We start from the raw sequence: 14328 nt of genomic DNA, 5'->3' as shown, positions 1-14328 counted from the left end.
GAAAGCTGATGGTCTTCCCTGCAATCAGCTCGGCATCCTCCGGCGCTGCGTGGGTAGCACTGGCTCCAGAAATAGCGTATCGTGTAAGTCTATTGTACTGATAAATGGCATCGGGAGCTGATGGTGAGAGGGACCATCAGTGGTTTTAAATTGCCATCACTATCGTCATCGTCACTGTCATCGCTGGGCCCAATTTTTCTTTAAAGATCTCATGGCCCTTTATCCTTCACGTCTTGCTGGATTGCTGGGTTTGGAGACTGCACAGATGCTTTGTGTAATGAGCTCACTCTGCTGGGACCCAATGTAATTTGCCAAAATCCTAAAAAATGCTTCACGTTTCTCCTCGGTTCTGGAGCTAGCCCTGCTTTCGCACTCAGCAAAAGCAGCCTCAAAATCACTTTATGCAAATGCATCTCCTAATTGAATCTGGCTGAGCACATCCATGGTGGGCTTGTGCCGTATTGTTTTAAGCACCCTGCTTGGGTTTTAAGCACCAGGTTTGGGCTGGGCTCAGTGTCCTGCTGACGCCGGGGTTCCTCAGGCAGCTCCAGCTCCCTGGGCTGAGCCCGCTGGGTGCAGCTGTGTCCCGAGCACCGGAGACCTGGCCCAGCTCATCGGGGTCACCCTGTGGCACAGCTTTGCCGAGTGGCGTTTAACCTACGGCCAGGAGTTTTGCTGTGAAGCTTTGGATGTGAAGCTATACGTACCGGGAACCGGACGGCTGAGGATTTGTTGCAGTGCATCGAGATGGGAGCAAAGCCGTAGAGGGATTTCAGCACGTCTCTGTTGAATGTGTTCCAGGGGACGGAGAAAAACTGCTGCGGGATGGAGACCTGCGGGCACGTGCAGACCTCCTCGTCGTTAAACCTGGGGCGGGAGAAACGCCACGCTGAAACGCAGCAGTGCTGTCCCCTTTCAGCGCTGGATGTGTCTAATCCTCCCTGCCTAAAGCTTGGCCTGGAACAGCTCCGAAGTCGGCGGCGCTGGGAGGAGGGAGAGCCTTGTGCAGCCAGCACCTGCGAGGGAAGATTTGGGACCAGCCGGCTGCCCGTGAGTAGGTGACCCTGTGCAAGGTCAGCATCTGCCCCTCTCATCGTGGGTGAATGAGCTGCTGCTCTGACAGGGGTGCTCGGCGTCCGCCTTGGGTTATAAGAAGTATTTTGCACATAAGAACTTGGGTGTGCACTGACTCTTGCTGGGAGGTCCGTCCCTGGGAATGCTCTTCCTTCCCGGCCGTTCTCCCTACGCAGCCGTCCTTAGAGCCCTGGGTTTGGCTGCCTGCTCTGCGGGCAGGGGAGGACAGGACGGTGCTCCAACGCACACTGCCTGAGCACCCCTACCTACATGCAGCCAGCACCTCAACCCCTGCTTTTTAAACTTTTTTCCAGCATCACAAACAAAGGGCTCTGCAATGATCCGAGGGCTGGAGCCCCTCTGCTCTGAGGCCAGGCTGGGAGAGTTGGGGGTGTTCAGCCTGGAGAAGAGAAGGCTGCGGGCAGAGCTGAGTGCGGCCGCTCAGGGCTTCAAGGGGGCCCAGAGGAAAGGGGGGGACAAGCTTTTTAGTAGGGCCAGCTGGGACAGGACAAGGGGGGATGGCTTTAAACGGAAGCAGGGTAGGTTTAGGCTGGATCTAAGGAAGAAATTCTTTACACTGAAGGTGGTGAAACCCTGGCAGGGATTGCCCCGAGAGGGGGTGGAGGCCCCATCCCTGGGAACATTCCAGGCCAGGTTGGCCGGGGCTGTGAGCAACCTGCTGTGGTCAAAGGTGTCCCTGCTCCTGCAGGGGGGTTGGGCTGGGTGACCTCTAGGGGTCCCTTCCCACCCAAAACATTCTATGATTCTATGAATGCTCCCTCTCCCCTCAGCGCCGCCGGGCAGGGGCTCTGTACCTGTTCACGAGGTTGAAGTATCGGTGCAGGTAGCCTGGGTCCACAGCACTTTTGCAGAGCTCCAGCTGTGTCTGGGGGTAGTAGTGCACGTAGTTCACACACATCTCCTCCAGGATGCCAAACCCACCCTGCGGCACAGACACAAACGTGCTGGAAGCAGGGTCCAGCTCGGCCCTGCCGGGGCTGCACGGGCAGCAGGGAGGGCAGAGGGGCTGCAAAGGCACAAAGCTCATGCCTATGTGTGCCCACGTGCACATGCACATGTATGTGCGCACACACACAGACATACACACACACATATATATATATATGCACCCCTTCAGATGCATGGGAACAGCTGCGCTCTGCTCATCTGCCCATCCACCCTTTATGCAAGGACAGACTTTTGGGCTAGATCGTGTGGTTTACATTAAAATGCAGATTTCCTATAATACGTCTGCTATATTTAGTTTTGTCCCTGTTGATGGTACCTCTGACAGGCTCTTTTTTTTTGCTGCCTATGTAAGAAAATAACATGCACTGTCAAAAAAATGCCACTTCTCTTTAATTACAATTAATTCCCGGTGGAACAGTTTGTGATGGGAATTAGAGTGACACATGCTACTTCTCAATTAGCACCTTAACATCCCCGCTGCAGGCAGCAGAGCCCTGTGGGCTTGCTTCTTTACCATCCTCCCTCTGGTTCCTGGCTGTGATTGAGCCCAGGTTCATGCAGGTGCCCCCTTGGTGGGTGCCCCCCAGCCCTGGGGTGCAAACCCAGCCCCACGTGGGTGGCTGAGCTTGCCACTCACCACGGTGGCTCGGCTCCGGTCCTCCGTGTTGTACGTGCAGGTGGTGATGAGTTCGTCACCCTGGGGGGGGGATGAACACAGACATGTGTAGGTGTGAGAGTGCAGTTTCCCCTCTTCGATCAGCAAGTTTGGGGATTGGAGGGGTTTGTAACGTAGCAGCTCTCTGCTTTCTGTAGCGGTACCACAGGAGTGCTTGCTAAACTTGCATCCCCTGGGGAGATTCCCTAGGGCTGTATCCCAGGAATGGTGTTTCCTGCTTTTCCTCACTTTCTAAGAATTCCTGCAGGGCTAAAGCACCTAAAAAAAATACTCTTAGGCAACATTTTGAAGTGCCAAACCTGTACCCAACTTGATGGCACAACTGCCTCCCCCTCCGCAGTCGGTGCCAGGGCCCGTGGGGACACCATGGAGCACAGCCCTGGGTATGGTTTCAGCGGGGGCTGAGGATTTTGAGCACCCTCCTGGGGCACCACAGCTCCCCAGGGTGCCCTCCACCTTGCAGCTGGGTCCTTCCTCACCCATACAGCCCCGGGACCCACTCCACCACCTTCACTGCCGAATCTCTTCCTCTCTTTCCATCGAGCAAAGAGGGAGGGGGCACCTCCAGTGCGTGCATGGTTTGCCCTCACCCCCCGAGGAGCCCCCTCCTGCTAGAGGAAGCCCAGCTAAATTAGATGCTTAATTTAGCTCCCGGCACAATTCGGTTGCCCACACACTGGTTTCGTGCCATATGAGAGGAGGTGGCAGATATGGCCATGGGGACCGTGTCCTCCCACAGCCCCCCGGGATGTCCCCGATGGCAGCGGTGCCTGCGCAGGGGCAGGGGCTGCCGGCGGCGGAGGGGCTGAGGCCGTGTAAAGGAGCCAGGGGTCTCCGGGCTGCGGGGTCAGGGGAAGGTCTTTGCGCTATTAGGAAGCCACCACGTTTTTTTGGAGCCACTCACTGGAAAAACTGCAACCACCTCCTTCAGCATGCGGATCTCCTGGGAGGGAAGGAAAGGGGCCACATCAGAGCAATGCCATGGTGCTGTGCCCAGGGCAGCCCCACAGGCGACCTCCAGCCAGGCCCCCCCACTGCCCCTGCAGACCCCTGTACCTGGAAGTGGGGGCTGTAGTGACCGTCCGCGTTCACGACCTGCCGCCCCCGCCCGCCCGTCACCACTTTTCTTCCTGCCAGGTGAGTGTGGAGCTGGGAGGCGAAGATGCGGAGGCCGGCAGCGGGCAGAGCCTGGGGGAAGGATGGCTCAAGCCTCCGTACCCCATCCCCGTCCCTCTCCCCTCCTGAGCATCCCCTTGCTGCATGCTCAGGACCGGCCTCCCTGCGCTGCTCCCACACAGGGGTTTGGGGATCGCTGTGCCCATGGAAGTGAGATCCCTGCGGTGGGACAGCCACTTGGTCTGCTGCCAACCCCAACGCTGTGCCCTAAGTCAGCAGGAGCAGCCGAGCTGGGCGCTGCTTGCTTCCTCGCGTTCGTTAGCAGTGGCACAAATGATTCCTTTTGGGTAGGCCCTACAAAAACGTCCACTAAAACTTCCTTGAGAGCAAGGTGGGCAATTTGAAAGCACACTTGAGAGAGCTCTTGGCGAGCTCCTTGGAAGCAGAGGCCAATCTACCCATCTCCGTGGGGGAAAGCACCGCTGGGGCATAGCCAGCTCGGCAGTAAGTTTTATGGGAATGGTACCCGGGGGAGCCGGAGCAGATGGCTCCCCAGAAGAGCTGCTTTGAGGGGGATTCAGCACATCCAAACCAGCTGATTTCTATTTGTTGTACACAGCAGATTTTTTTTTTTCTTTCCAGCACACCTCATGGTAGGGGTTTCAGGGAGTGTAAAGCTGAGAACTGGGAGCCCAGAGCTTGGTGCCATATCACTGCTGCCTGGGACCCAGGAAAAGCCATTTGCAACCTCTCCTCTCCGAGGTGAAGCCAGGGTGGCGAGGATGGGCACTCACCAGCTGGGTGCATTTGTCGGTGCAGTACCCTGTGAGGATGAAAGCGTCTTCACCCGGGGGAATGGCCATCACCGGTGTGTAGACCAAGCCCAGCTCCATGATGCCAGCATCATAGCGTCGCAGGGTGGCTGTGTAGTAGAGGCGGATCCCCGAGGAGTCACGGCGACCTGGTGGGCAAAAGAACAAGGCTGCAAGTCACCACAGGAGAAGTTGACGGCTGCCGGGACAAGGTCAGGCATGAAAAATGATGCTGTGCTGCAGGGGGTGTGGGGCGAGGTGCTCTGGCTGCTCACTTGTAGCTTTCCTCATGTGTGCCGTTCTTATTGCTTTAAAATCCTAGACATTTTCATGCAAGTCTTTACCAAGTGGCCCCAAACATTTGCCTGGTCCCCTAGAGAGGTCACCAGCCTGAGGCTGAATTGCTCCCAGGAGAGGTAAGTTGTGTCTTTGGAGAGCCTGAAGCAGGAGGAAAGATCATGCGGTGCTTTGGAGAACTCCCTCAGAAATATGGCCCGTGTCATCTTTAACTGACGCGTCCAAGCAACTAAGGCCATGCTGTTATTGGGGGCCTGGCAGGGGGAGAAATGCATATGGAGCAAGTTCTCCTTGCATTTGGAAAGCTGCTGGTCTCTCTTGCATTTGCAATTGCTCCCTTTAACCTCTCCCAAGGAGCTGGTGGGAGCTGGAGAAGACCCTGTGCCCATGGTGTGCCCCTGGCAGATGCTGGCCATGGGGCAGGCAGAGGCAGCAGCAAGCTCTGCTGCCATGCAAAGCCAAGCTCTGGCTCTCTTTTGTCACCTGGCCTTGTGAGCAAGGGGAAGGGGCAGGTTCAGTAGGTCAGGAGAGGTTCAAGCTGGCTTTGAACTCTCTGTCTCTGGGCTGGAGCCCACCCAGGGATAAGAATAACGGGGGAGACACTATTGGTTAACATGCAAAAGCAGATAAATTATGAAAGACATGAGCTCAGTATTTATAGACGTGTTTCTTCTCGAGTTGCCGAATGTGCTATGATTGATCTACAGTACATATGCTCTGGTCGCCTAAAAATACACTTGGGTAGTCAAGAAGCTACTTGTTTTTATGTAAATGAAGAAACTGGGTTGTTTGGAATCCTTTTTTTTTTTAAATGTGTCTCCTGACAATGTTATTGAAGCAGGAGTACCAGTAAAACAACATCTAAATTCCCCCATCCCCAGCCAGGCTGGTGCTGTCTCTCTGGTGGCTTCGGCACCACTGCTGCTCTCGGCTCTGAGCTCGGCCCCACCACCACCTTCCACAGAAATTGGGGGCACACCCTGTGAGAGCCCAGCTAAATAATGGTGTTGCCTTGGGCCATTGCCGGGCAGGAACGATGTGTAGGGGCAGCTTTCTAAGTTTTATGGGAATGGTACCCGGGGGAGCCGGAGCAGATGGCTCCCCAGAAGAGCTGCTTTGAGGGGGATTCAGCACATCCAAACCAGCTGATTTCTATTTGTTGTACACAGCAGATTTTTTTTTTTCTTTCCAGCACACCTCATGGTAGGGGTTTCAGGGAGTGTAAAGCTGAGAACTGGGAGCCCAGAGCTTGGTGCCATATCACTGCTGCCTGGGACCCAGGAAAAGCCATTTGCAACCTCTCCTCTCCGAGGTGAAGCCAGGGTGGCGAGGATGGGCACTCACCAGCTGGGTGCATTTGTCGGTGCAGTACCCTGTGAGGATGAAAGCGTCTTCACCCGGGGGAATGGCCATCACCGGTGTGTAGACCAAGCCCAGCTCCATGATGCCAGCATCATAGCGTCGCAGGGTGGCTGTGTAGTAGAGGCGGATCCCCGAGGAGTCACGGCGACCTGGTGGGCAAAAGAACAAGGCTGCAAGTCACCACAGGAGAAGTTGACGGCTGCCGGGACAAGGTCAGGCATGAAAAATGATGCTGTGCTGCAGGGGGTGTGGGGCGAGGTGCTCTGGCTGCTCACTTGTAGCTTTCCTCATGTGTGCCGTTCTTATTGCTTTAAAATCCTAGACATTTTCATGCAAGTCTTTACCAAGTGGCCCCAAACATTTGCCTGGTCCCCTAGAGAGGTCACCAGCCTGAGGCTGAATTGCTCCCAGGAGAGGTAAGTTGTGTCTTTGGAGAGCCTGAAGCAGGAGGAAAGATCATGCGGTGCTTTGGAGAACTCCCTCAGAAATATGGCCCGTGTCATCTTTAACTGACGCGTCCAAGCAACTAAGGCCATGCTGTTATTGGGGGCCTGGCAGGGGGAGAAATGCATATGGAGCAAGTTCTCCTTGCATTTGGAAAGCTGCTGGTCTCTCTTGCATTTGCAATTGCTCCCTTTAACCTCTCCCAAGGAGCTGGTGGGAGCTGGAGAAGACCCTGTGCCCATGGTGTGCCCCTGGCAGATGCTGGCCATGGGGCAGGCAGAGGCAGCAGCAAGCTCTGCTGCCATGCAAAGCCAAGCTCTGGCTCTCTTTTGTCACCTGGCCTTGTGAGCAAGGGGAAGGGGCAGGTTCAGTAGGTCAGGAGAGGTTCAAGCTGGCTTTGAACTCTCTGTCTCTGGGCTGGAGCCCACCCAGGGATAAGAATAACGGGGGAGACACTATTGGTTAACATGCAAAAGCAGATAAATTATGAAAGACATGAGCTCAGTATTTATAGACGTGTTTCTTCTCGAGTTGCCGAATGTGCTATGATTGATCTACAGTACATATGCTCTGGTCGCCTAAAAATACACTTGGGTAGTCAAGAAGCTACTTGTTTTTATGTAAATGAAGAAACTGGGTTGTTTGGAATCCTTTTTTTTTTTAAATGTGTCTCCTGACAATGTTATTGAAGCAGGAGTACCAGTAAAACAACATCTAAATTCCCCCATCCCCAGCCAGGCTGGTGCTGTCTCTCTGGTGGCTTCGGCACCACTGCTGCTCTCGGCTCTGAGCTCGGCCCCACCACCACCTTCCACAGAAATTGGGGGCACACCCTGTGAGAGCCCAGCTAAATAATGGTGTTGCCTTGGACCATTGCCGGGCAGGAACGATGTGTAGGGGCAGCTTTCTGCCGGGGGGCAGCGGGCTCAGCCAGGCTCCCTTCCCCAAGTCTCCCTCCCCGCCGCTGGGCATGCACGAGGACGGCGTCCAGCCTCTGGTGAGGATGACTTCGCTGAGACCGGAAAGGCAGCAGCAGGGTGGGGATTTAACATATTCCTCCCGCTAGCACAGATCTGGACCGTGAGCTCTCCAGAAAGTTGCAAACAGGGCTATGATTTTGGCCAGGTTTTCTTCTGTATGAAGCCCTTCCCTGGCAGGGTGGCCGTGCCCGGCGTGTACCCAGCTCTCCTGCCACTGCCTCACTGGGGGGGCGCTGGGCATTGCCCCATGCCCACTCACCTTTGAACACCAGGGGATTGTGGTAATGAATCTCCAGGCGCAAATATCTGGAGGAGCCCGGGCCACCGAAGGCGAGCCCTGCTTCTTCAGGGTAGTAGAAAGCCTGGAAGCAGAGGGAGGGTGTTAGGGGAGCAATGGGGTGGCTTTCCTGGGGACAAGGCTGAGAAGGCTAAGGGAAATGTCTGGGCATAATCCTGACCCCCACCATGGGCTGAGGGACATGACTTGTGCTCTTGGTCGTGCTTGGTGAGCTGGTCTTGCTTCCAAAGGCGTCTCATGTGCTGGCATGCACATGCAATGGCACAGTCACTGATCAGGGGCATCACACCGATTTATGGCACGGGGGAGGTGGGCTGGGGTCAAGTGGAAACTCAGACACATCGGGGGGGAGCTGAGACAGGGCTGGACACAAATCTCTGCAGATTTGCACGGGGCAATCCCAAGGTGGGAGCGGGAAGGGTTGGGAGGCAGCAGGAAAGCACCTAGGAGCAAAGCTGTCACCCAGGGCAGTGGGACCCATCTTGCACCCACCTGCGCTCCCATGGCCCACGCTGCAAGCACGTGCCTGCAGTAGTTGAGCCGGTCTGGCTTCATCTTGGAGTCGCAGGGCCCGTTGTAATGGGGGAAGCTGTCAAACTCGGCAGCGCACTGGAAGACTTCCATGTGGTGGACCAGGGCCTCATTGCCCGCCGTGATCACTGGCTCGTACTGCAAAGCAGCGTCCAAGAAGGAAGACACACTGAGACCATGCTGGGAGCCCATCCCAAGGAGCCCAAGGCAGGTATGTCTGCTCTCCCTTACTGAATGGGAGACAGTTTCTGCCGTGTGATGGGGAGGGAAGGTTGCTCTGGGCAAGAGGCACCAGGGCCAAAAGCTCTTGGTTGGCTTTGGGACCAACCCAGAGCCCACCAGAACCCACAGAGAAACACCTCGTCCCTTCTCCAGCAACAGATGCAGCCTATCAGCAGAAGCTCTTGGTCTGCTTTTTGATGACCGAGTCTTCTGCCGGTTTTGCAGGGCTGAGGTGACCCTGGGAACGTTGTTTTTTTCCTAAAGAGGGTCCTGGCCATGTTTGTGGTAGCATTGCCGGCAGCTTATTGGGTTTTGTTTCTAGCCAACAGCTGCTTGGGACACAGGGAGTGGGATTTGGGGCAGAAAGAGTGACTTCAAATAAGCCTGAGGAACGGCTCTAGCTAAAAGCACCAGCTGTAGAAATGATCTGCAGCAGCGGGAAGGTATCAGGAGTTACGCACTTTTTACTTACACACAGATGATTCATTTCACACCATCTGTTGGAGAGAAAATCCTCCTTCTGAGTTTTCCTTTGCAACACCGTCTCTCCCCTATAAATCGCTGAGCGCTCGCTTTGGCTCATGTGTCAGGTTTTCTCTCTCCCCGTTGGGTGGTTTTGACTCTGGATGTGCCAGGTCATCTGCCGAGCCACCTCTGTGCCCGCCAGGGCGATGCTCTCCCAGCAGCTCGTGATGGGCGGCCAGATTGGTGTTACGCCTGCCTGTCCCCGGCACTAGGCTGCTGCAGGTTTCTGCCTCTCCTATGCGGGAGGTGACCCAAGCATGTGCAACGCATCTGGGCAATGCACACAAGTTGCATTTATGTCTGTAACCCCCTCCCCCCTTTTTTTTTATTTTGGTGCATGCCTAATATTTTAGAAGTCAGTTCACATCCTGGCTCGCTCTGCCCTGCTCTCACCAGCCCCGTTCCTTTGTTTCCCATGTTTATATATTCCTCGTGGCTCCTTGTGTGCCACAATCCTGCTGTGGGTCTGTCCTTGATGGCTACAGCTCTGCCTTCTGCAGGGGGTCAGCTCTGAGCCTGCCCTGGAACTTGTTCCATGTGCCAGGTGGAAAGTCAGCACCCTGCCACCTCCTGCTGAGAAACTTCTGATTTTAGGTTCTCTAGGAGACATGAGGATGCTACTGGCTGGTGGGATGGCTCTGGGAGATGTTTTGGTATCATGTTGGGAAAGAGGTATGGGTCTGAAAGCCTCCCTGTGAAAGGGCAGAGAAGAGGTGGACTTTGCAGAATGGCTGAAGGTGAATGCAATTTCTGATCTGCACCAGGGAAAGCAACCCTCTTCTCCCGCCTCTTACCATGACAATGTGGTGTTTGGGGAAGCCATCTGGGAGCTCTGCCATGTAACACCAGTAGGTTGTCTCCTGGCTGGGAATGACAACATCAGGGGCCGTTATCTCCATGGTCTTCTTGTCGCTGGGCAGTTCAGGGACAGTGATGTTGGGCTTTAGCAGCTGCACCCTCTGCAGTCCCCTGTGGATGGCAGAGATGTTGATGGCTTGGAGGGAATGGACCGGTTTCTCCAGGATCCCATAGATAAGGTGCACGGTGCCATCCTGAAGCAAGAGCAAAGTATATCAGGTAGTTTTTCATGCAGGAACGTGAACTGCATGGGCTATTAGCACCAATACTGGTGACATGAATCCAGGAATGGGCCTTTTGGCCCATCCCCAGATGGGAAGCCGCCCTGACTTCACCAGCAGCTCACTTTGCTGGGCTGTCCCAGAAAGACTGGAGGTTCTTTGGCGGACATGATGACAGAGGGTTCCCTACCAGTTGGGAGAGTCTGAAAAGTTTTCTCTAGATGGCATCAGTTTTAAACTTAGGAAGTTAATGCTATTGCTCTCACACCTCTGCCCTGCCCATAACGGTAACCTCTCCTCTCTGCTTCTTCAGAGCCCCTCGTCCCTCCTGAGCTCCGGGCTGGGACAACCACGTCAATTCAAGGTCCATCGCACCCCACAGCCCAGCCACAGCAATGGCCACAGGCAGCAGCCTGGGGTAGAACAGCAGAAACAAAATTTCTCCCTGAAATCCTCTCTTTCTCCCCATTTCTGTCGGGGGGTACCGCGAAAAGCTCTGCTCAAAGTCCTGCAAGAAAAGAAGGTGCTGCTGAACACAATGAGCTCTGGACAGGAGATAAGGAAGAAGGGAAAAGGATCTTAAAGGATCAGAAAATAAAGACCAGCAAGTCTTCTCCCGGTTCACACAGATTTTTTTTCGTCCAGGGCTCTCCATGTTTTGGCAGACAGTAGACATTTCCCACCGTAAGACAAGCTTTTGAAAACTAGCAACAAAAACTCAAGGATACTCTGTGCCCGCGTTGGCTTTAAAATATCCTGCCCACCAAAGGCTTTCATCTGAAAGGAGCCTGGTGCCGATTCCTGCCCACAGCTGGGGTCCGTGGCTGAGACCCCAAAGCTCTTCGATATCCCCGCTGGGAACATTTCCCCCAAATCCTGTCTCATGGGGGAGCGGTGAATACAGACCAGGAGAGACTTCACCAGACCACACACAAGCACACCACAGCGGCTCTATGTGCCATCCCTTTGCTCTGGCTCCTGCCAAAACCCTCCTTTTTGCTTCCCGTCGAACAACACCAACACCTCTTTGTAACACTCCAAACAGTTGGCTCCAGACTGCAAACCAGAGTGATGCAGGAGGGTATTTATATAGACCTAACACATGCTTAACAGGAGCGGATGATGCAAACGAGCTAAAATCTACACTTTATAGAAGTTTATAAGGGGTTGTAAATAGATCGTGCCAAACATTACTCATGTCCCGGGGCTGACATCTGCAGCACGCTTCCTTTCTGCCCTAGACAGCGCAAACGCCTGATGCTGCCTCCAGAACAAAACACCGGGTAGGTACAACCATGCAGGTTGGGATTTGGAGCTCTGCCCCAGGGCTGGGAGAGGGCTGGGGAGTGCTATAGCAGGGTGAAGGCAATGCCGTACCTCTATAAGGTAGTCCTTGGGGTCACAGGTACTGAAGGCTCTTCTGAAGAGGAGGTAGAGCCCCTCGGGAGCCCTCCGAGCCCCGAGGAGCTGGTAGTCCTGCTGCGAGTCCATGTGGAGCTGCCCCTTGGCATCGCTCCAGGCATCCTGCGGGAGGAAGAGCACACCGCTAAGCTGGGAGGCTCCGCTGGCCCCGCTCAGCCCCAGGAGCCCACAGCGGTGACCTCCAGTGGTACCACAGACCGTGAGGTCCTCCTTCGGTTCATCCTCCATATCCTGGAGGTGGAGGGAGCCGGGTTTTGGTTGCCCCATGCCCCCCTCTGGCAGCCCACAAGCCCTGGCATCAGCACGGGCCCTGCCATGAGATCCTTGGTGGTGGCACATGGGTGGGCACCTGTGAAATATGTGACCCGGTATTAATATTCTGCAGAAAGACATTTAGAAGTTGAGATGTGACTGGGAGAAAGGACATGGGGGGAGGAAAGCCCGCAGGGACACATAAAGGTGTTGCATCGGTCTGTGCTGTGTTTTGGGTATATCTGGTTGAGGGGACCTTCCTGGGAGGGGGGATGTGCTCTCCAAGACCCTTGCCACAAACCAGCTGCTTGCAATTTAAGATCAGACCCTTGCTGGTCTGTAGTGCCAGCCCCAGAAATCGCTACCCCTCTTCAAAAACCTTAATTTGGTGTGGCCAGATTGTTTCAGCAGCCCAGCAAGGCCTCCCAAAAACTGCTCGCTCTTGATGATGGTGACAGAGCCACACCAAGAAGCAAAGCCATAGGTTACCCCTGCACTTAAGGATTTGAAGGTTTGGAGTATAAAATCCAACAATAATTTGGAATTGAAATGTGCTGTTTTCCTGATCTTTTGCCTCTCCTGTTGATACCTTTTGTTTGCTGAGAAAAGGCACCTAACAAGTACCCTGCCGTATGTACACAAGTGGCATGGGTCCTCTTATCTTGGGGGAAAAAACAGAAGAAAAAGAATAAAGCATCTTGGCGTCATTTCAGCCAGAAGTATAGAGTGGTATTTCAAGAACATATCGTCCTTAGAGGGGGAGAGTAAAATCAGCTCCATGAAGCTAGCGTGACATTTGTTTTCATAGGAGTCTGGTGTGCAAATTAATCTCGTAGTACATGGGGGGGTTAAGCAAATTTGGATCTTTTTAACAGCTGACATACTTATCCAGAAGAAAGGCTGCTGGGAGAGAGAAAACCAGGACTGGAGAGATTTATAGAAACCTCCTTGCAGGATGCTGTTGAGCACCAGCTGAAAGAGAAAGCCCGAATGCTGCCCGGTGTTTAATTCAGCGCTGTTTGTCTTTCCGTGAGCCCACGAAGGCAGATTAGAAATGGTCCTTTATGGTTTTTTAACATGACGCTGTGAAATACTGTAGCGTTCGGGCCACCACGCATCCTGAATGGCTGGTAATTAGCAGGAAAACAGTATAGATAATAAGCCCTCCTTTTCATCCTTGCATTGCACTGCAGATCACATTGCAGCTGATTGTGAAAGAATGGATTTTTATGGCTAATTCAAAGGAAGCAGGGAGGTAAAATTTAACTTGCTGGAAAGCCTCACAGGAGGAAAAATAAGAATCACTTTCGGTAGCCAAGTACAATTGCAACAAGCCTAAGGCGGTGGTCTGGGGATGGGTAGGTGCCGGAGGTCTGTAACCACAGCGCCGGTGGAAAAGCAAAGCAAACAGGAGCCTGCCCTGGTGTGAGCCAGGGCAGCGATTTGCAGTAGCAAAATCAAACAGCAAAATTAGAAATGAGTCGTGTGTCGTTCCCCCCTGCCACCCGCTACCACCAGGCATTTACACACCACCCAAATACATTTGCATGTTTAATTTCTGATAACACCGCGCCGCTGGCAGGCAGCCGTCAGGTTGTGTTTTCCCGTGTCCCGTTGATGGCTGCGATAGCGGCCAACGCAACTGGCAGCTGGGTTGTTGGTGCTGGCAGGAGCCGCCTGGCTGGCTGATAACTTTTGCACTGTCTCAAAGTCATTAACGGGAGCTGCGGTTGATTTTTAACGTGACTGACAGCGGCGCACAAGCAAACCCAGTTGTTGACGCATCCTCCGTGTGTGTGTGTGCACGCGTGTGAGTGTGAGCTGGGCTGTACGACCGCCTGTTGGAGTCCTCTGCCGCTAAGCATCGCAGGAACATCCAGGTTTGGGTTCCACTCAGCCTTGCTGACGCACTGCTCTATCTTTTTCCCTTTGGGTTTCAGACCCTGTGCCAAACCCATAGCGTAGACCTGACCCGTGGCTTGCTCTGGGATAGAAACCCCCCAGCCCTTTCGGACCAGTTCCACCTGCGCAGTGGGAGCAGTCCAGCACCTGCGTGCCCTGGAGCAGCCCCACTCTTTGAAACCACGAGCCAGAGGCAACCCCAAAAGCAGCCATGCAAACACACGAGCAACTCACCCCAAAATAGGAATTGTGCCCGTCGCTCCAGAGCACAGCCAGGTCCGCGTTCTCAAACTCGCCCCTGTCCGACATCCCGAAGAGGAGCCCGAACTGCAGGTCCCTGATGAGGAGCTGGAAATTCACGGCTTTC

General features: G+C 54.3%; 1 protein-coding gene across 1 annotated transcript in view; it reads right to left on the bottom strand.

Moving 5' to 3' along the window:
- Nucleotides 1-394: 394 nt before the first annotated feature.
- Nucleotides 395-14328, bottom strand: part of DBH (dopamine beta-hydroxylase) — a 14222-nt gene continuing 288 nt past the window's right edge. The window contains 13 exon segments of the mRNA XM_035897654.1: nt 395-472; nt 474-601; nt 635-867; nt 1890-2017; nt 2681-2740; nt 3624-3662; nt 3776-3907; nt 6289-6455; nt 7990-8092; nt 8521-8697; nt 10101-10358; nt 11763-11909; nt 14196-14328. The exon segment at nt 14196-14328 is cut by the window's right edge and continues 67 nt beyond it. Of these exon segments, the coding sequence (XP_035753547.1) occupies nt 395-472; nt 474-601; nt 635-867; nt 1890-2017; nt 2681-2740; nt 3624-3662; nt 3776-3907; nt 6289-6455; nt 7990-8092; nt 8521-8697; nt 10101-10358; nt 11763-11909; nt 14196-14328 (1783 nt within the window).

Source organism: Egretta garzetta, unplaced genomic scaffold, assembly GCF_000687185.1.
Source record: "Egretta garzetta isolate BGI_Z169 unplaced genomic scaffold, ASM68718v1 scaffold417, whole genome shotgun sequence".
NCBI classification, from domain to species: Eukaryota; Metazoa; Chordata; class Aves; order Pelecaniformes; family Ardeidae; genus Egretta; species Egretta garzetta.
This window is presented reverse-complemented; position numbering and strand designations above follow the sequence as displayed.